General features: G+C 51.7%; 5 protein-coding genes across 5 annotated transcripts; 2 read left to right on the top strand and 3 right to left on the bottom strand.

Annotated features, from left to right (window-relative positions):
• Positions 1 to 744: 744 nt before the first annotated feature.
• MAA_03514 (uncharacterized protein) lies at positions 745 to 4,722 on the bottom strand (the record flags this gene model as incomplete). The annotated part of the gene is made up of 4 exons (XM_007821512.2): positions 745 to 1,251; positions 1,324 to 3,924; positions 4,070 to 4,165; positions 4,237 to 4,722. 4 exons carry the CDS (start codon positions 4,720 to 4,722, stop codon positions 745 to 747), a joined length of 3,690 nt encoding a protein of 1,229 aa, XP_007819703.2.
• Positions 4,723 to 7,852: 3,130 nt separating this feature from the next.
• On the top strand, positions 7,853 to 8,824 carry MAA_03513 (uncharacterized protein; the record flags this gene model as incomplete). Its single annotated transcript, XM_007821511.1, has 1 exon — positions 7,853 to 8,824. The coding sequence occupies one exon, from the start codon at positions 7,853 to 7,855 to the stop codon at positions 8,822 to 8,824; it is 972 nt and encodes a 323-aa protein (XP_007819702.1).
• A 392-nt stretch (positions 8,825 to 9,216) lies between these two features.
• Positions 9,217 to 12,085, bottom strand: MAA_03512 (histone H3 lysine 36 (K36) methyltransferase; the record flags this gene model as incomplete). The annotated part of the gene is made up of 3 exons (XM_007821510.1): positions 9,217 to 9,912; positions 9,971 to 11,577; positions 11,704 to 12,085. 3 exons carry the CDS (start codon positions 12,083 to 12,085, stop codon positions 9,217 to 9,219), a joined length of 2,685 nt encoding a protein of 894 aa, XP_007819701.1.
• A 2,869-nt stretch (positions 12,086 to 14,954) lies between these two features.
• Positions 14,955 to 15,404, bottom strand: MAA_03511 (YCII-related protein; the record flags this gene model as incomplete). Its single annotated transcript, XM_007821509.1, has 1 exon — positions 14,955 to 15,404. The coding sequence occupies one exon, from the start codon at positions 15,402 to 15,404 to the stop codon at positions 14,955 to 14,957; it is 450 nt and encodes a 149-aa protein (XP_007819700.1).
• A 4,323-nt stretch (positions 15,405 to 19,727) lies between these two features.
• MAA_03510 (uncharacterized protein) lies at positions 19,728 to 20,559 on the top strand (the record flags this gene model as incomplete). Its single annotated transcript, XM_007821508.1, has 3 exons — positions 19,728 to 19,757; positions 19,824 to 19,938; positions 20,009 to 20,559. The coding sequence occupies 3 exons, from the start codon at positions 19,728 to 19,730 to the stop codon at positions 20,557 to 20,559; spliced, it is 696 nt and encodes a 231-aa protein (XP_007819699.1).
• Between the last annotated feature and the right edge of the window lie 346 nt (positions 20,560 to 20,905).

Consider the following 20,905-nt stretch of genomic DNA (forward strand, 5'->3'; position numbering starts at 1 on the left):
AGAATGAATACCTTGTATAAATAACTGGCTTAATGCAAAGGATAGCACCGTGCTTCGGCAAGTAGATTAGCCTTAATAGTGTAAACACTTGACTGCACTTGTTTACTTTACAAAACTAGACGCAACACCTCTTGCTCCATTAGAATGACCAGAAAGAATGTCTTTTCGTATGATAATCCCATTTGCAAACATTGCATAGACAACAAGGCATAGCGGCATCACGACATTCATCATCGTCCGTATTCACACAGTATTTACACACTCCAACAGAGAAAGAATATATCATGTGTTAAAAAAAAACTTTTATTCGTTCATTATCAGGGGCTCATCTATCAACGCACATGACAATGCACCTATACCCTATGCAGTCCCATCCACCTCCGTAGACGAGGCGTACGCAACAGATATATTTATACAAGTTGGCTATAAAAGGATACAAAAACGACGAGCAGGAATGACTATAAGCATAAATAACAGAGAAAATGATGAAAAAAAATATTACCCCACGCCGTTGTATGCCACAAGACCAAAGAGCATTTGAAAAAAAAAACGGTAGAATTAGGTACTCCTTTGTTCTTCCTCGAAAGAACTAGAAAAGACACGGAGGGTATCGTGGCCGAGAATAATGAAACATATGGCTGTAGATGGAATGCGAAAGAAACCAGCAATGTGTGCTGGCAAAAAATAGTACATGGGTCAAGATGCGGCTTTTTGCCTTTTTGAGCCTAAAGCCTTTGACCGAGATTATGTATCAGAACTGGCAGCCTTCTTTTCGCTGTCAAGTATCTCGATGGGTAAAAACTTGGAGCCAGGTTTCGCCTTAACCGATCTATGGTCGCGGTTAGGAGTTCTTCGTGGCTTTGGTTTGAGTTTGATGGACGACGACCGCTGGCCGCCGTTGCTTCTTTGTCTAACATTGACAATGAAGACGTCTGCATCGGGTGCTTCTATGCACTCGATTCTCTCTTTTCGTGGTCGGAGACGACGTTTAAGAGGCTCTTCCGGAGTCGCCGACGCCTCTAGATTTGGTATCGCGCCGAAGCCATACATAGACACGTTTTTCAGCTCAGCAGGGTCGGCGGGCATCGGGGCCGTCACCATTTTGGCTTCAGGTCGCGGCTGGTGCGCAGGCTCGTTTCGAGGGCACAGGGCTGGTAATGTCTTCTGTAACACCTGCGGCGTCAGGAACCGAATAGATTTATACTTGGGTTGATTTGACGCAGCATTGGACACCCGTGGACGACCCGGATCCTATCTGGATTCGTCTCGGTCGTTAGAAAGGTCTCCTTTGTCCTGCTTGCTTCGTTTGCGATGCTGATTCACATTCCACCCTCTGATCTGGGTGGGACCAGAACTGGGTAGCGCAGCTGAAGAGCCAGTCTCCTTGTGGTCGTAAGGGATCGTTTTCAACTCCGGCTTATTAGACCAGACTCGGTGAGCCGGTACCGGAGCCGGTTGTAGCTTGCGATATTTGTTTGATCCCGCATCTGAAGAGCCGGAAGGCGTCGATCTGTGTCGATGTATCGAGCTGGGAGGTCCACCATGAGGTGTTCCCGGTGGGCTTTGACCCAGCGGTCCCGGCAGCCCCTGGGCGTTGGCGAATGTCGGCGACATGAGCTGAGACGCGTAGCCCGCTGGCGGCGGAGGAGAACCCATGTAGGGAGGATTGCTCTGTTGTGGGTTTGGAAGAATCCTCTCTCCATGTATGGGCTGCAGGGACAGTAGAGGCTGATGGGCTTCCGGCAAGGGGTATCCTCTTTGGTAGGATCGTGGAGGCGGATAGTAAGAGTTATGAGTGTCCCTACGCGTATTCGACTCATAAGGCGATTCCTCCGGACGCGGCGGTCGCAAAGGCGGGAGAGGTTCTGCACCTACAGACTGGGAGAAAGGCATTCTCGAACTCGACGGAGGCGGAGGCAGCGAGTACCCCTGAGGAGCCGGAGGAGGAGCAGAGACACCAGCTAGAGGGAGAACCGGTGGAGGTCCTGCTAGTCCAGCAGAGGAAGGTTGTTGAGGCCAATACGTGCTGCCGTATGCCGGCTGTTGATTAGTTTCGGATCCGTAGCTACTCAATCGACGAGGATTATAGCCTGGTTCTATAGGTCGACCACTTGATACGTGGGGTTCACGAGGGCCGGGTGGATAAGAACCCCCTGGAGGCGGATAATAACTTCCATGATCAGGAATAGGCGGTGCCGGGGGAGCCGGAGCAGAGGGCTTGTAGTCTGTTCTGTGACTGGCCCCTTGTGGTATGGGAATAGGATATGCTGAACGATCATGAACAGACTTGACTGGGGGCAGCGTCACACGGTCTGACTGCTGGTTGTGTGTGTACGGTGCAGACGGTTCCTGGCTGAGTCTTGGATTCATGGGTGCATGAGAGAATGAGGAGATGGGAGGTGGTTCCTCATGCTTTATCGTGGTCCGCAAATCCGAGTCTGCGACTGAAACACCAGACGTTCGTTCCACGTGACCGTCCCAGCCGGGAGGGCGTAACTCAAAGTCGCATAATTCTGCAAGAAGATTGAGACCCAGACCGGTGTTTGCGGGAGCGGGAGCAGGGTCCGGCTTCGAGTCGGTGAAGACGTCGCGAATTGCATCGTAACGTGCCGGCTTGGGTGTGGGCGGAGCGGCTCGGGTGACATCCTTAGCCGCGACATAGGCTGAAGCGTAAACCAACACAGACAGGTCCGCGACGCCATCGTCGGTTTTTTCGGGTTCCTGTGGCGGAGTAGATTCGCCTTCATCTGCCTCGGATGTCGTCTCGGATAATTGGGGTCGTGAGTTGAACTCCTTTTCGGCTGTCCCCAGAGACTTGGCTCGAAGTGCATCATTGGATCGAACAAACTCGGCAATGTCAATGTCCTCAGAGTCGACCTCGGCCATTTTGCAAAATCGACGCAGATTGGCCCTCATCTTCTCCCTCAACGGCAACTCTTCCGATCGACGTTGATTCGTTGTTGATTGGAATCCCCTAGAGGCGTGTGATATCCGACCAGATGGGTTAGCGATGTATACCACGGGCTTGCCTGGCATGACGTAAGGCTGTGGTTCCTCAAAGTCGTTTGTACTCGTGGGAAGAAAGATGCCATATTTTGGATGTACACCGTATCGTTTAACCAGTTCCTGGTCAAAGTCCTCGGGAGTCGTGGTGGAGTAATCGTATGCGTTGCACCAATGGTCGAAGTGAATTCCGTTGCTGTTGGGGGTGTCGAGATATTTACCTCGTTTGGCGCGAGTGTGGCCCTTTGTGGAATCATTGGACGTGTCTTTGAACCCAATTTCCCAGTCCTCAAACCAAACAACGTGGGGTGCGAGAATTCGACTGTTAATGCCTTTCTCCCGCATTGACGGTCGTTGGTTGTAAGTACGCACGCCGTGCTCATCCGGCTCCCCAATATTCTTGGGTAACGGCGGGCTCTTTTCTCGAGCCTGCTGCCTGCTGAGAGCACGGCTAGTAAAAGACCCGTTGCCATTGAGCAGGGGCGGTTCTGGTGAAGCGGGAACGGATTCTTCTTCTCCCGGCGTACCTTCCGGATCCTTGTCGACATTGGCAGCCGAGGCGAGCAAACCCTTCATGGGGGCTGGAGCAATGGGTGCGGGAGCAAGCAGTTGACTATCATCAACATTGCGAGTCGATCTCTTGGGTGTTGACTGGCCATCTGGCTGGTCAACAGCTCTGCGCTTAATGCCACTGGCAGCGCCGCCACGACCACGGCCTCTACCTCTTGTGGGAGCTGCTGACGATTCTCTGGGTGTAGCAACAGAGGCCTCGGGGTCGCGGGCCTTTCTCCACATTTCAGTGCCAGCGACACGGGAGGGATAGGGAACGAGGTGGCCATTCTTATAGCATTCATAAATGCCAAAGTCGTTGTCAAGCTCAGCGTCACTAATAACGCGATAATCATATTGGTCATCCTCAACCTAAGGAGGGGGAGTGGCGTCAGCGATGATGTTGACATAGGATATGGGGAGGCAGAGGACGGAATAAAACGAGGGGGGGCATTGAATGTATATGTATATAATAAACAACTGATAGAATGACAACTTGACTATGATGAAAACTTACATCGACAGGTAGATCCTTGGAATGAAGGGCGGCGAGGATGCGCAAGCGATTCTCCTGGCTCTCGTAAAATTGCTCCAGCACGTCGCTGAGAGCATTCTGCAAGGTGCGTGTTAGCAGGGCAAGCGCCCCAAGCGGATAGAAAGCGCTGTTGAAGAGGGAAAACGAACCTTGAATTCTTGTTCGGCAACATATTTGTCGGCATTGAAGCTGTGTTCGGCGAGGTTGAGATCGCACTCGAGACGACGGTCACAGGCGCGCAGCTTATTATCAAGCTTGTCCTTGAGCTGCTGGATAATGGGCTGATACTCGTTGGCCTGCTTGTAACAGTCTGGCTTCTGCAGCATCTCTTCGACACTACGCTCGGCAAGCTCCTGCAGGGCAGGCTTGAGGGCAAAAGCAACGGCCTGATAGGTAGCCTTGAGGTCGCGCTGGCGCTCATAAGCGGCCTGTACACGCGAGTCGGAGAAGTTCTTTACTCTCCCCCTGCGCGTGCCACCTCGACCACGAGAGGCAGCAGTAGATTTTGACAAGGCAGCATTTGAGGCGCCTCTGCCACCTCCTCGACCTCGACCACGGCCACCTCGCCCGCCTCTGCCACGGCCACGGGTTGATGTGGCGGGCTCGCGCGCGGGCGACGAAGTCTCAGCTGCCATGGCGGAAGCAGCGGAGCCGGATCATGTATTTGAGGTAGTGGGAGACAGGGAAAGAAGAAAGAGGAGGCAGGAGGAGGAGAAGGAGACGATGATGTGGAGGGATTTTAAACGGGCGTATGGGAAGCCAGATTTTTTTTTTAAAAAAAAAAAAGGATGCGGGTGGTGAGGTTATGAGCGATGTGTGGTGTATGTGTGGTGTATGTGTGTGTGTGAGTGGACGAGGTATGTGAGTGTATGTGTATGTGGATGTGGATGCGGATGTGTGTGTGTGTGTGTGTGTACAATGTCCGTCCGCTCCAAGTGCAGGTGCGGCCAAAGAAGTTGCCAAAGTGGAAAGTGTAAGAGGGAACCAGTTGGCGAACCAGTTGGCGTCTCCCAAAGGGCCCAGGCAGAGCAAAAGCCTTGCCCCAGCCAACCGGGTGCAAGTGAGCCAAAAACACACAGCGCCGACCGTCAATCAGCGCCAAGGCAGATGATTAAAAGAAATAGAGAGCCGTCTCGATGCACTGCCGCTCAGGACTCTGCCGAGTGCAATGGTGATGCGAGACGCGGCGGGCGTGGATGGCGGTGACTTGCAAGAATAGATGATTAGAAGAAAACGATGAGGTGTGACCTTTTCGGGGACCTTTTTTTGGCGGCGGCGCTCTCTTGGGCTGGCGGCCAGTACGGACGAGGATCCGGCTGCGTCTGCTGTGTTTGGCTGCGTCGCTCGACGCGTGCAACTGGGCCTCGTCTGCGGGACTCGACGAGGTACCGGGGGCGGCCGGGGTACCTCCTGCTACATGGGGCGCCGCACCAATCGTCGTGTATCAGGCCGCTAGGGGATACCACAGCGCGGGAGCCGATTGTTGAATACAAAGCTCGCAAGAACGCAGACTGGCCTCTGCCAGGGCGAATAAAGCCCGAGCTATATATAAGTCCGTTTCTTCTTTAGCACATGGACATATACTTCCGTGGTCACTGCTACATGTTTACTAGCGTCCGCTCCAAGGGGTTTTGAGTGCAGCCTGGCTTTCGTCGAGGCCACGGCAGCGGGAGCGTTTGTCTAAAGTACGCTTTGCATGTTTGCTCGCCACCCTGAATCACAGCAACGAGGCTACGCAACAAGCAGCCCGATGTGAAGAAAAAGGCAAAAGACCATGCAATCATGTCACTGTGTCATTGAGGAGTCTGCAGTGAATATCTGCGGCCTGGGAAGCCTGATGTGTGGCTGTTGTCTCGCGGCGAGGCAAAAAAACCCTGATGCCGGGACCGAACGAGCCTTTTGCATAACAAACGATCCGCCCTGTTCGACCAGCACCACGGGGAAGGAAATGGAAGCAGGGAAACTCTAATTTGCTAGCGCCATCGTGAATGTACATACATGTAGTCTACGGAGTATTGTAGGACGTCCTTGGAACAAGCGCACGCGCAGCAGGGCTGATCTGAGACGCAGTGGCGCTATTCGAACAAACCATTTTGCTGTACATCTGACAACTCCCGCCTCGCGCTACACAGCACATGGACGGATTTTGAACAGACGCAAAGCAGCAAATCCTACCCCTTTGCACCAGAGTAATTTCAATGCTGTGAGACTGTTCGTCAAACGGGTTGTCACCAGGGGGGAAGCAGGCGCGGGCTCTTTGGTCTTGGACCTGATGCAGGTACCGCATCATGTGTTGAAACGCCAGCATCCAAGTACAAAGCAGATTCCGAACTTGTTGAGAGTCGTCGCACAAAGGCTGCTTGACAATGGAGTGGCTCCGTGCCCACGGTTAAAAAATACTTAAGTAGGATTCGCCCATACATGTCACCACACAGACGTACGGCCGCCGCCTGCGCAGATGTCACGATTTAGGATGCCGGCATATGTACTTATTATATTGCATACAGCCTCGCAGTCTAGCCGTCCTCATCACCAGAGTTGTACTAGTATCACACCACGCATTCAAGGTTTTGCCATCACGTCCTGCGAGCATATTTCGCTGTCTGTATCAAATGTTAAAAGAAAACCAAACTCATGTAGTTGCTGGCTTTATACTGTTATGCTTTCCCTCCCTTCCCTCGTGTCGCACCCGAGAGCCTCTCTTAGCACGCTTCACTTGCGTCGCTGTCACTTGCGCCTTCCTTCCGGAGCCACAACGCAGTTTAGGGGTACTACGACAGAACTTTGCGGCCCCCGGAGTATCCTCTTTTCCGGGCCAATCAATGATACGGAACCCGAGTCACCTCCTACCGAATCAGTTTAGTGCCCGCGAGCGGCAGGCTCAGCAGCCAATCAACGTATGCGGGAGTCGCCTGCCTGCGGCCCTCATTTGTCTGTGTTTTAACCGGGGCTGCTGTTGGCTGGGAAGGAGTGGTTGATGGCCAAGGCACAGCTACAAAGTACTCCGGACGTTACGTGGGTGTTGCAGAGCCCGAGACGCGGCTTCATCAATATCAAAGATATTGCTCCATCTTTGGTTTGAAATATAATTTCTTGAGTGATGGGACAGGCCTTCCATTGCTCAACCGGATTCAATCGCTATTGCGTGGTCTGTCGTTCTGTTGTCACTGTCATGCCATGTCACACACTGATAGACCCGCTAAGATGTATGTAAGCCAGCCACGACAAGCACAAGCGATTCAATAATTTTATTTAAAAAAAAAAAAAACAAAGATGAAAAAATAAGAAGAAGAAGAGAAAAATCCAATGCACTACTTCACCTATATGAATAATCACGCCTTCTTACTATACTCGCGATTTCATTTCCAACTCTGACCAAAGCACAATATACACGCATCCCAAAGCGGCAACGCCCATGGCCCGAAGCCGAAGTTCCTTTCTTCCAGTCTTTTTTAAACTCCCGCCGCCGCTCTCTATTGGACAGGCAGACGGAGCAAGCAGATTGGATCGTCCCGCAGCGCACGTGAGATCCGCTCCGGCGCCCACCTATCACCCGTCAACAGGGGACCGCCGCCAATTAATTAGTCGCCGTACCGAGCATTGTAAGTCGGCGCCCCCCAAAAACAAAAAAAAAAGTGACCTCATCCCGACCGACACACCCAACGACGGCTTCGATTCCTACCAACAACACGTGGGGAAAACCAAAAACTTGTCGCAACACCATACGCTCTAACCTCGCGGTATTCCCCAGACACCAATTGACCCATGGCCAACGCGAAGCGCCGCAAGCTGCAGCGCCAACACCCCAAGGCGCAAAAGCCCAAACCAACCCTGCACGCCCGACCCAACACCACTCCCAGCAAGCAAGCCCCCAAGAAGCCGCGCCAGCAGCAGCAACAGCAACAGCACGAGGCGCCCGTCATTCCCTTCCACCCAGAAGATAAGATCCTGCTCATTGGCGAGGGGGACCTGAGCTTCGCGGCGTCTATAATCCAGCACCACGGCTGCAGCGACGTCACCGCCACCGTGCTGGAGCAGGACCATCAAGAGCTGGCGGGCAAGTACCCGTCCGTAGACGACAACATATCCGTCGTAACAGGGCTCCGCAAAGCCCAGCAGGACAGGGAGGCCGATGAAGCGGGAAATACCGACGCCGACGACGATGACGACGACGACAAGAGCACCGACTCACGCGGCGAGGCGCCAAACGACACAGGCTTCCCCTCAGCATCCCACAGCAACAACAGACTCCTGTACAACATCGACGCAACCAAGCTTCCCGCCTCGCTCACCCGCCCAGTATACTCCACCATCCTCTTCAACTTCCCCCACGTGGGCGGCAAGTCGACCGACGTGAACCGCCAGGTCCGGTACAACCAGGAGCTGCTGGTGTCCTTCTTCGGGGGGGCCACGCGCGCCCTCCGGCCCGGCGGCAGCATCGTCGTCACGCTGTTCGAGGGCGAGCCCTACACGCTCTGGAACATCCGCGACCTCGCGCGCCACTCGGGCCTGCAGGTGGAGCGCAGCTTCCGCTTCCAGGCCGCCGCGTACCCGGGCTACAGGCACGCGCGCACGCTGGGCGCCGTGCGCAACAAAAGGGGCGACGTGGGCGGCGGGTGGAAGGGCGAGGAGAGGAGCGCGAGGAGCTACGTGTTTAGGAGAAAGGGCGAGGTCGTGGAGCAGAAGAGGAAGAAGAGGAGGAGAGGGGACGACGATTCGTCAGATGATGATGATTGACATTCTCTGGATGACATGGAGAGGGCGAGACTTGGGACATGGGGGACGGACGTGGTGTTCTGCATGGCATAGCGTTTTGATATAGTATTAGCACATCCAGGTATTGAAACATGGTATCTCATCTATCAGTTCCCGACCATTTCTCCAAGCTACCACTTTGTCTCTCTTGTCCCCTCTGCCACGTAAAGAAACTCGCTCGGCTCACCCCGTTTTCTCCAATAATACATGCGGCCCGGCTCACCCTTCACCCCGCCTTCTGCAACGCAATAAATCAGGTAATAGTACAATGCCTAGCTTGACTCCAATTATGCCATAAGATCCCTGCTCTGGTATCAAACCCCCTCCCTTTTGTAAAAAAGATGTAGCCTCACCTGATACTAATAAAAAGATAATCATGCCGCAAGAACTATATCCTTCCGTATCTCTTCAGCCTTTTCTTCCATGTCCTTGGTCTTGTTGGCCTCATCTTCTAGCCGTTGCGCTTCCTCATTTTCTCGCATGAGCGCCTCTTCCTGTTCCTTGAAGGCCCTTTGCTCCGCGTTTTGCTCTTCCGTTAGGGTGTCGTCTGAGCTAGAGTCCGGTGGAGGAGGCGGAGGAGGCGGAGGAGATGGCTCGGTCCCGTCTTCGGCTCGTGGTCTTTTCGTCTCTGGTCCCTCGGAGGGTGTTGCGCCGGCCGAGTCTGCCGCATCTGCCTCTCTTTTGCGTTTGCGCTCTTGGCTACTAGGGGAGTCGTTTTCTTCCATGTCACTGAGCGCAATGTCGTCTGCCATCTCGGCTCCAACGCTCTGCGATGCGTCGCTGGCGGTGGCAGTTTTGCCATCGGCGTTCCCTGGCTTGGTATCCTTCGGGGCCTGTTTCTGCTGGTGCACCTCATACTTCTCGACTGCCCGTGTTAAAAAGTCCTTAACATGCTTCTTTATTTTTAGAGTCTGTTTCTCGCTGAGGGCTGCTGTTGGATCCTCCACCCTGTTGTTCTTGTAATCAGATGCTACCAGCTTCTTGGCAATATCTTTACCTAGTCGCTTGAGTTCTTCTTTCGGAAGCCTGTGACGAAATTTGTCTAGCATGTGCTTGACTGGCGGGAAGACCTATTTGATGATTAGCTCACTCAACACACGTGAATCGAGGACCAGTAAAGTGGCGTACCGTATTTTCATAAATCTTCATCTGCTTCTCAATAGGCAGTGCCTTCCACTTGCTCCTCCTGGATTCCTTGGATGATGAGTCGCTGACATGTGATGGAGTTGGCTGGGGCAGAGCCTGCTTCGGTGTCCCTTCCTTGGTCACGCGATCAATAATACTTTGGATAGCCAGCTGTTCCTGTATGGCCTTGGACGGCGCCTTTGGTCCGTCGTTTGCGGGCTGAGTTGGTCTGCTCCAAGTGGTTTTGCCTAGTTTATTGTAGTAATAGGTGTGACCTTTGCCGTCCTTGGCTGTAAACCAGCCCTCCGGGAGTGGTCCGAAGCGTCGAGGTGGTCGATTGACGTTGTTATGCTGAAACGATACACTACGCTGGGGAATACTGCTCTTGGGGCCCTTTGGAGCGTCAATGGGCCGCGGCGATGCTGTTTTTGGTGTTGACTGAGCCGTTTCTTCCTCGCGAGCTTGTCCTCTGCGGTCGTCAAAAAGATTCTGAACTGGTGCATTGGGGTCAACCTTCCTCCTTCGAATGCGATATGCCACTTCCAGTTTACTCCAGCCGTCCAGCAGTTTCTTTGATTTGGCTGATACATCCTCGTGTTCCGAATTTGTCAAGTGTTGTATTGTTGCTTCGATGTTGGAGTCTTGAATCTTGTTTCTCGTCATGCGTGGGAATTTGTCAAGGATATCCAGTACCTGCAACACAACATTGTGGTCGTCGATGAACGTGTTGAGGGTGGTTTTGAGAATTTGGTAGGCGTGCATACGCATGACGGAGTGGATGACTCGGTCATCATCGGAGCGCTGGATACGCTCAAGAAGTTTGACGGCAATCCATTTCTCCTTGCATTGCACAAGCGCGGCCATGACCTTTCTCGAACCGTCTTCATCCAAGCTCCGGGCTGGCAGGCTGTTGACATACTCTTCATCATCTTCCTCGGGTCGCTTGCGGCGTGGTTTCTTGGCAACGGCGGTATCCCAACCATCGGCGTCATGAATGCCAAGTGCATCAACAACTGTGGTCGGTAACTTGGTGGCGCGCTCAGTCTGAGTCTTTCCTCCGATGAATCCAACGCAGTTTGACTCGCCGCAGTAGCATGGCTGCGGTTCGGCACCGTACCGGTCAACATTGTAGTTGAATACCAGTTCCTCACCGGCTTGGATCTTGCGCAATGCAAAGATGCCCATGCGCAGCTTGTCCCCAACAACCCACTTGTCCACGTAGCAATTGGGATTGCATGAGTGGTTACAGAAGCGACCGAGGTTACCCTTTCTGGTTGCGTCAACAAATTCACTCTTGCTCAGGGACATGAAATAGAAATGCTTGATGCCCTCCTCATCGTACTGCAGCATACGTCGTCGAAACGTGGGTTCGTTGATAACCTCACCAACATACTCGTAAATAAAGTCGTTCGGTTGTAGAGGAGATTCGGTTCGAAGACCATACCCTTTCTTGTCAGTCTTGATGACAGCAACATCAGCCCAGAGCTTGCGTTGAAAGCGTTGATTCTGGCAACCACCACCGCAATTGCTGCCGCTGGCGACACACTCCATTTTTGTAGCGCGGTTGATGCAGTCGGAATCCTCGCCACAAGCAAAATTCTCCCCATCTTCTGCAGTCCACGGGTTAGTTACGAAAACTTTGAGCACGACACGACGTCGAAGGCGCAACGAGCTGTACGAACAACAAGAGGGACGGGGAGCGGTCCAAAAAAAAAAAAAAAAAAACTGGCACGTACGAAATTCCTCGGCACAATCACAGTCCAAAGCGTCATTGTCGGTAGAACCGAGGTGTTTTGATCCGTAGAGACAGTCTCGAATGACCTGAAAGGACTTGCAAGACTCCTCGGTAACGTTTGGGAGGTGGTTGAATAGTCGTAGTTCGGACTCGGCGGGTTTTTGTGAAGATCTTCGCGATAGGCGTGGCTTTCCCGAGGCGGGAGTATTCACCCCGTCGCTCTCTGATTTGATGCCATTGATGGATGCAGGCGATGCACCACCCTTGATGCCGTGCGTTGGCGTAGACTCGGCCGTGTCCATGGCTTCAGGTTGCCCATTCGCGATTCCGTCTTCCAGCTTGATCCTACTCATGCTTCTGGCTGCATGCTCATCATCCTCCATTACCACATTAAAAAAAAGGTGACTGCGGTATGAAGCGTCAACGCCAACACGGCGGCCTCAGTCGGCTTGACTAGCAATCCAGGATCAAGCAATGAAGGCCGCGACGGGTTGGTGGCAGAAAGCGACAGGACGCGCGTGGGAGGCTGCGAGGTGTGTGGGCGGAAGCCGAAGCAGGAAGCCGGAAGATGGAAGCCTCAAGCTGCACGGTCAGCGATTCGCGGTGGATCGCGTGCGCCGACGGCAAGGCAGAGCGAGAAAGAGACACGGCAGAGGGAGAGTAGGGCGGAGCGAAGAGGCCAACGTGCTCAGCTGCGGCGTGGTCGGGATTGATTGCGATGCATATGGCCTTGCACCTTGAGCGAGGTGAAGAGAGGAATTGAGAGCATCGGGCTCAAGTGGTAAGAGAGTTGAAAATGTCGAGTCAAGTACTCAAGGGCAGGTTGGTCAAGTGGTTGACTGGTTGCTGGAACCATTGGCGCGAGCCTGGCGCTCTTGATCGCTAGACTTTGGCACTAGGCCACATCTGGGCCAGGGCGTGGGGCCTTCGAATGTTGTCAATGTTCAAAGGTTGGCAACAATCTCCAGCGCAAGGGGTCTGCAGCGCGCAATAGATGGCTCTAGCACTGCACGTCTGTACTTGAGTACCTGGGTACTTGGAGTGAACTGGCGTCTCGGCGTTGGCCAACTGCAAACTGCCCTGTGAGCTCCCCCCGGAGTTTTAGATCTTAAAGTTCCTGAGGCCCCAGCACGGGATCCACCCACAGCTTCCTCCCAGCAGCTTTCCGCATTCTATTTTAAAAACTCCCGCACGGAGTACCTATAGGCGCCTCTACTACCGACAAGGCGAGGGGCCATGAGCTGGCTGTTCAGACATCGTATGAAGTAGCGAGCAGTATCAACATCGAAATAATCGTATAATAAGCCAAGGCATTGACAACTAGGGACATGAATCCCCAGGTAAACTTTGCGTGCGCTTATTCGTCCAATCCAATCATAAACTGTCTGGGTACATGTACATAGTCGCATAACTTCAACCGTGCACGCTTCTTTCATCCAATATTCGCACACAGCATCGTGGTCCCTTCCTTCCTACTTTATCAGGGCCTTTTTTTCACGTGTCTGTTCGATCTTTTTTTTTTCTCCCGGTGTCAACCAACTGCTTCATCACAAGCAGTCAATCCAATTCAAAGACCTCCCAGCAACTGCTCGCGGACAGTCGGCACCCCATAGTTCCGTGCTTCGCATGCCGTCCGAAATTGTATCCAACAAACTCAACTCACAAGCACATGTTTTTTTTCGAGAGGCCAAGGGCGCGACGAAAGAGAGCAACAAGAACAAAGGGAGATAGAGACAGTGCTCCCAGCAATTACCGGCATCTCGGCCACCTTGGACCATCATCGTATTGCTGCTGTCTCACCCTCGTCAAAAACCAGCCACTTCTCAGAAGCACTGATTTGCGACGCACTTGACCACATCTTCACTCTTTCTGGTGAAAATCAGCCGCCACAACATTCAGCCAGCGGCACCTATGTCATATCACATCACGTATCAATGCGCGGTTCGCGGGTCACTACCACGCCATCTGCAACTCCACGGCCCGGGTCAACGTCGCAATACCCGCGCAACACACCCAAACCCATCCGAAGCGACGTCTGCCAATCCGTTCCGTCCTCAACCCTCCAATTTAGCCGCAGCGCCATCAATTGATCTCTCGGCACCGCGGTGCATGATGCCCGACCGGGAATCAGGCCTGATGCTTCGGAGCCGTCAGTTTGCCAAGGTTCAATGCAACGTCAACCTTGTCCTCGGCTCCTCGTATTCGTCAACGTCATACTGTCCAGTCTTGCCCAAGCTGGATAAGAGGAAATATTATTACTTCAAAGAATGTACTTGAATTCTTTCCATCTCTTCTAATATTAATCTTTTCAAGCTAATTTTCAATAACGCAAATGCTACAATACACTACGCTCTATAGGGTATTGCAATTTCTCTGCCTGTTTAGCTAAGGGAACACAAAGCAGGTCCATTATTAGGCAAGCTTGGTAGAGGGAAGCCCAAACACCCCGCAGGATTGATGAAATCAGTCGAATAGAGCGGAGCCAGGTTGCTCTCGCCATTACATCTCATGCTTTGCTTCAGAAGGTCAAGGAGAAAGCTGTCTTATGCGGCGCGGGGAGTCATAATGTGAAAAGGCATGTTAAGACGTTTGCGGAGAGCGGCGAGGGGGAAACAGTGAAGAATTTCACGTTTGAAGGTTAAATGCAACACGGCAAGACGCGAGGCTATCTTGGGTATGTTTAAAAACATCCAGCATTGAAAGGCTTTAGATCCGATTCAATGGTCTGACTGATTGCGCCTTCTTACATGTATTAACACAAGTAACCTGGTCTTAAGCTAGATTTTACAAGCTCAAGAATACTGTACTACCTGGTTAATTATACAATATTGCTATTGGGCTATTTTAGAATAGAGCAGCTAATCTAGACCTCGGTAGCTAACCTAGTATGTCTCTTCCCCCCTTGACGGGCCCTCCAAGACGTAAAATAATTCAGTCAATCAATCAGCTATGTCACGGGCATGTAGTTTTACCTTATGATACGTAGTTTCTTAATGCAACTCCCTTATTTTGACTTCTTTCGCTTGCGCATTCATCCAAATTGGACATGGCTTGAAAGTAGCGTAGGACTTCAAGTATGCGGATTAAGCTATAAATATTCACAATGGTATTCTTGAACGACTGCTACCATACACGTGAATAGTAAGCTAGACAAACCACTCAAGCCTGAATCATGTTCACAATCTTATCGCTTAGCCACAGCCTTCCAAACAAACATGTGCACCAATTTCAGACCCTATGAATCCCTTTGTGTTACTCATTTGCCGCCTTCTTTAGGTTCTCCAGCATCTTCAGCTTCAGCTTTTTCTCGCGCTCCATCAACTCAGGCGTGAAACTCTTCCCCAAATCACATCCATCAGAGAGCTTACGGACAAGCAGTTGTCCCTCCGGGAAAGGAACTTGCTTGGCCCAGTCTAGCGCCTCCCCGGCGTTCTTTACATTGACAATCCAGTATCCGCAAACGTGGTCTTCTTTTGACAGATCAAAGGGACCAGGGATGACTTCTGGCCCAGACGAACCACCAAACTTGAGCCGATAGCCCCCGTCAGATGAGGGTGTGAAGCCATCAGCATGGAGAAGCACGCCCTCACCGGCCATCTTCTCATTGAAAGTGGTCATGGCCTCCAACAGCTCTGTGGGGATTTCGAGATTTGGTTGATCGCTCATGGCGTCAGCAACGACGAGGAAGGCAAACCGAGGCATCGTTGGTAGTTCTGTTTAGATTCGAAGTTGGCAAAGTTTGCTACAATACGCAGACACAACGTCGATGTGGGTGCAGTATAGATGCCTGCTTGCGACGTCAATCGAGTGAGCTTTGTTGCTCAATTGAGATTGCTTGACGAGGTTCCAAACCCCAATGAAGAGAAATGGAGGCAATTTATAGATTCAACATAGCGTGCCGACTGCTTATTTATGAGAGGCGTTTCACTTACACATCCGCCATGGGTAACAGATTGGCCCTAGCTGCGTTTATTTCTTGCGTGTTTCTTCAAGGCAACTTGCATGCTGCCGTTAATTCTGGTGCGATTGGTTGGGGGTTAGGCAACAAGCACAAAACATAGCGATGTGACAGAGCCAAGGTCCAATGGCAATTAGTTGGCGTCTTCAGCTGTATTATGTGGCGTTGGTTGTGTACCATGATTGGAATACCTAGTGACTTCTTCAACCCACGACGTTGGGCACTCCCAAATCCTGCCTAGAGCAAAATCAATTCGCATTCGCAGACGGCACTGGACCAGAGCATGAGGGACTAACAGCAAAATGTTATATTTTTCTCATTGCGAGTGCGCGATGCTGCAATATCTTGCCAGTTGCAGCATTTCACGAAGTAGGCTCCGCCTTCGGCTCAGATATCGTGAGCATACCGTAGTTAGCACCAGACCAATAGTACCATGTACATGCTAGTCGGCAAGAAACCCTTTCCAATCAGGAGAAAGTAATTATATCTAACAAATATTTAATCTACAAGCCATGGTGGCACGCGCGACGAGTTAGTTGTAAGTGGCAGAATCATCTGTGTCGTAAGCCTCTGACGCCTCTGCACAGCCTCTGTGTCTGGTCTCAGTATCATGACTAGACAATGGAGTGGTTCGAGATTCGATACTAGCCATCTTTTTTAACAGTATTAAGTTCCGTAAAGTCAACGTCTCTCCTGGGTGACGTTGGCACATTCACGTCCTGAGTTCTAATAAGTTTCCTGCAACAGTAGCAAAGCTCTTGAATGAAAAACTATTCCTGTAAGTTGAGTTTGCATAGTGATCCAAGGCAATGAATGACAAGCCAAAAGCCATGCGGTAATATTGCGGCTATTCTGGTAGTCCGGAAAGGTAGTATCGAGATCTGATCAAAGTACCTTGCGTACCGCGTCGGCCGGGAACAAGAACTTCTCCATCGGGTAATTGATGTGAAGCCGCAGAATGCCGCATCGAATAACACTTCTGCGTCACCCCATCTTATGCGCTGTGTAACAATTGGTAGTTTTCGGAACTGTCAACTGTCATCTCGATCCCCAGCTGTCCATCAAGGGTTCCTGGCAGGTCGCAATCGTTGACCTGCATATAAAGAAGCAGCATGCAATATGCAAGAGCAATTGAACCAGGCCATTGGGCCATAGTGGGCAGTAGGTTTCAGAACGACACAAACCTTGCAGGAATCAAACGTCTAGACAGGTTTGAGCCATTGCAACCGTGAAGGAGGAGAGAAGACTCCTTCGAATTGGCTTGGGTGGGTCTTTCAAGATTTGCCAACTCACTTTGCATGGGCGATTAGGCGTGCTTGGTGTACCAGGCTTCGCTGAGAAGGAGCGACCGAAATGTTATAAAAGGCGGTCGGGCTGCAGAACTTGCCAACAACTCAGGTTTTCTTCTCGAATCCCCTCGAATCTCAACGTGGTCGTCATGTCCCCGACTTTCTTCATCTTTTGTAATGGAGGTGCTATCCAAACCGGAGGAGGTGTGATTTTTGACATCACCCTACCTAGGTCGTACATGCCGACGAGTCGCATGTTCCCTATGCATCCAAAATGGGGGGCCTCTCAAAGCGGCCGCTGATGCCTACAAAATAGTTACGGTAAGCTTGCCTACATCGACTGGCAACGACAGCCTGCCATGTGCAGTCAACAACCCTTCTGAATGAACATGTGGATTGTGCTGAGACCGCTAGATGCAAGGAGACTCTGATTGGTACGGTCAGGCGGATCAACTGGGGGTGAACGTGAACGCTCTTCGGTTGAGTCACAGATCCCATTTGATCACAGCCAAACAATCACGCGGTCACTTACACGAACGGGCTCTCTCGCCGCGTCTCCCACGACACCTTCTGTAGCAACACTCACACCGATTTTGACACCACATTTGACACCACATCTGCCCGGAGGAAACGCCCCAGGCCATCAACTCGCGTCCTCGACAAGGGTTGGGCATTCAAAAGCACATCCATGGTGTGAGCGCGAGAAGCGCGGCGATGCAGCCCAGCTGCGGCGAGACACGAGCCAAGTTGGCGTCTACCATGATTGCCATGGACAGGGTGGGAGGGGGACCGAGACATGTCAGGCGCTCCAGATTGATCGTGGGATTGGCCATGCCTTGGTCAATAGAGAGGCTTTCCCCGTTAAGCTGCAGACTGCAAGTCACCGCAAGGCAGGTGTAATGTAGGTGACTTCGGACGGGATCTAGACACCTGGAATTCCGCACAATCGACTTGCATAGCGTCGACGGTGTGCGTGGACTCCATACACCTTGTACAGAACGACGACGGTGGGTCGAGTGTCACCACGGCTGCATCGAGTGTGGCAGACTGCCATGTCATATTCTCTTTTTCTTTGTGCATTTCTTTGTTCACAAGCCGACGCTTTTCTAGGTATTGACGACCAAAGTGGCCTTGAAGTCCTGAACAAAGGCAACTCCTCAATAGAGTTGGCAAAATCTCTTGAACCATCCCCACCTCGACCAAGGGCAAGCATAGATCGACTGGGAGTCTGCTATTATCAAATGACAATTATGCGACGTGGGATTTGCACAAGATAAACATACATACACGCACCACAAAAGCCATGGGACCCTGGCGCCTTGAACAGACTAAAAAAAAGACTCCACGAGTCTTTAAGCGAATTGAGACTTCTGGACATGCCCTTGACACTGGACAACCGGGGGGGCCGTTTGTTGGCCGAGATACCAATCGGTCCGCACCGAAGCCATCTTTGGCCAGTAGAGTTAGGCTGAAGTTAACTTTTGTCATAAATAGTTACTCGCCACCGGAAGACTCACAGGTGTCCCCGGCACTTTGCTTAGCTTGGTCACAGCTGCTGACGTACGGACAGCAAACTCCTTTACACAGTTGGGCAAAGCTGGCCTAGTCGTGGTTACCAAGTCTGGCAACCAGCTGACCTTTATTCAGCGCATAAGAGGCCGCCATTGAAGTGTAGGATCTCGGAACAGTCCATATACCGCTGCATGGTTCCGTCATGAGGACTCGTCTCTCTGATACATGAATACTCGTCTGTATCTGGGCTCGACGGCGACAGAAGTAGTGTGGCATCCAACTGGGAGAGCTTCCACATTATCTGTTCTCTCCATCGCTGCTCCTCCCTCTCGTCGCCTCTTGACCCATGCTCGCTGTGACCCTGGTCATTCTTCGTCCGCACCACCACCGTCACCGTTCAGAGTGCCGCGCCATCAAGAATAGCGAGGTGGTATCCATGAGCCGCGGGGCTGGTCAAGCTATACATACGTAGCGAAGGAACCGTGGCCCCCTACCCAAAGATAGAGCTCGCCTTCCAATACTTGCGTGTCTCGTTTGCAACCGACCAGAAATGAACTGGTTAAGACTACATATTTCAAGTACCTTGTCCCGCGCTTCTACGGTCACGCAGACACGCAACATCTCTTGATCTGTGCTTCGTATTAGCGCTACTATCACCTGCATGTCGCGGATCAGCATTACACGACCCATTTGCCGCCTCACCCCTACTCCTTCTACCCATTGTCTGTCTGCTCTCAGCGCACAGAGAGACATCTTGCTGGGTGTCACAAACTTGACGACCGACCCTTTCCCCCAGGGTGTCTGTTGAAAAGCCGCACAGCTGCAGCCTTGTATTGTCTAATTTTTCCAAAGTCAGCTCCAACCGTTTCCATGTGAAAAAGGGGGGAGGGGTCGAAGGACGCTCTGCCCAACAATCAACCTTTCGCATAATAGTAACAAACGGGCAGGAGCTGCGGTATCGTTTGTTTAGGGAATCTGATTGTTTGGACTTCTGTTAACTATAGATGATTCTGTGGTTCGTCAAAGTTATCTATGGTCAAAGAAACGCCAAAACAATGATGTCTTCAATGGTGGGGAAATAGCGACAACACTCCTATTCTTCTCCTGCCCGGGTCACCTTCACTTCACTTCATGAGCCCAACAGCAATACCACCGATGCCTATCCGAGAGTTGTCAGGGTCCGGGTACAGTTTGTTTTGTGGTTTTTTCTTCTTCTAGTCTTCCTGGCGAATTGTTTCGTTTCTGTTAGACAACTCATATAGAACCATGGAGCTCTCCTTTACGCAGGATGAAAAGGTATGTCTGGTAGTGATTTTGAGGATCGAACGATGGGAAGTTCCGATATTAATATTCGTCTTGCAGCGATTTGTTCTCGCTGAGATTATAAAATCCAGTACTGTCAAAATCGACCTTTTGCTGGCCTTCATAAACACCAATCGTGTTGACCCTGATTGGATGAGGATGCAGCTTCCGCTTGGTATGCGAATTACCCTTATCATCCAACAACCGTCAACAGCTTTTTTAAACAATATCTAATGTTTCGCTAGGTCGCAATATGAATCAGTGTATGCAAGTTGTAGAGCATATGGGCGGCCCTTCTTCGAATTCCAAAAGGCTATCAACAAGCAGCCAAGGCGAGCCTGTTCTGAAAGAAGCCGATTCTAGCGTCGCGGGCGACACAACTAGCTTGAATACCCAGCATTTATCACCTCCCGTTTCAAATGTACCCGTTCCGATCCTCCCTCGACCATCAAAGGGACTTGAGCAGAATCAAGTTGCCATGCCTCCGCCGCAATCAACAACAAAACCCAAGAAACGAGGCCGTCCGTCTCGGGCTGATAAAGCCAAGAGAGATCTTCGTCCAAATCTTCCACCACACATAGCTCCTCGTATGCAACACGGCACTGGACACAGACCAATTCTGCCTGCCATTCCACATCCACTCAACAATCCAGCTCAGCCAGGGTTGTCACTATTTGCGACCGTCGATACAAGAAAGGCGAAGAAGCGAAAGATGGTCACGCCTCTTGGGCAATCTCAGCAAGCCAACCCCAGTACTCTTTCTACAAGCTCTGTCGTATCAAGTTCCGCGACATAGGATTTCGCGCATGAGATGCCAACGGCAGCTCGGATCTTGTCGCTCATGAGTCGTTGGCGTTCTGTCAGTCTTGATGAGATGCCGGCGAAGACGCCATCCGAGAGCCATCGAAGACCAGCGGCCAAGCATGTTTTGGATAACCCAGGCAGTACCACAGTGCAAGACACACAGCCCTGGAACTTGAGCAATATGCAAGAGGGGGATGGATTCCCAAGCTTACAAACTTGCTATGAGCCCACCATTCTCGAGGATCAATATCGGGACGTCATTGATCCCAACATGATGTGCGATCTTAGTGATAGTCAACAAGACGGACTCCCCTGACGTCGTTGATAGCCGACACCGC

Source organism: Metarhizium robertsii, assembly GCF_000187425.2.
Source record: "Metarhizium robertsii ARSEF 23 chromosome Unknown MAA_Scf_3, whole genome shotgun sequence".
NCBI classification, from domain to species: domain Eukaryota; kingdom Fungi; phylum Ascomycota; class Sordariomycetes; order Hypocreales; family Clavicipitaceae; genus Metarhizium; species Metarhizium robertsii.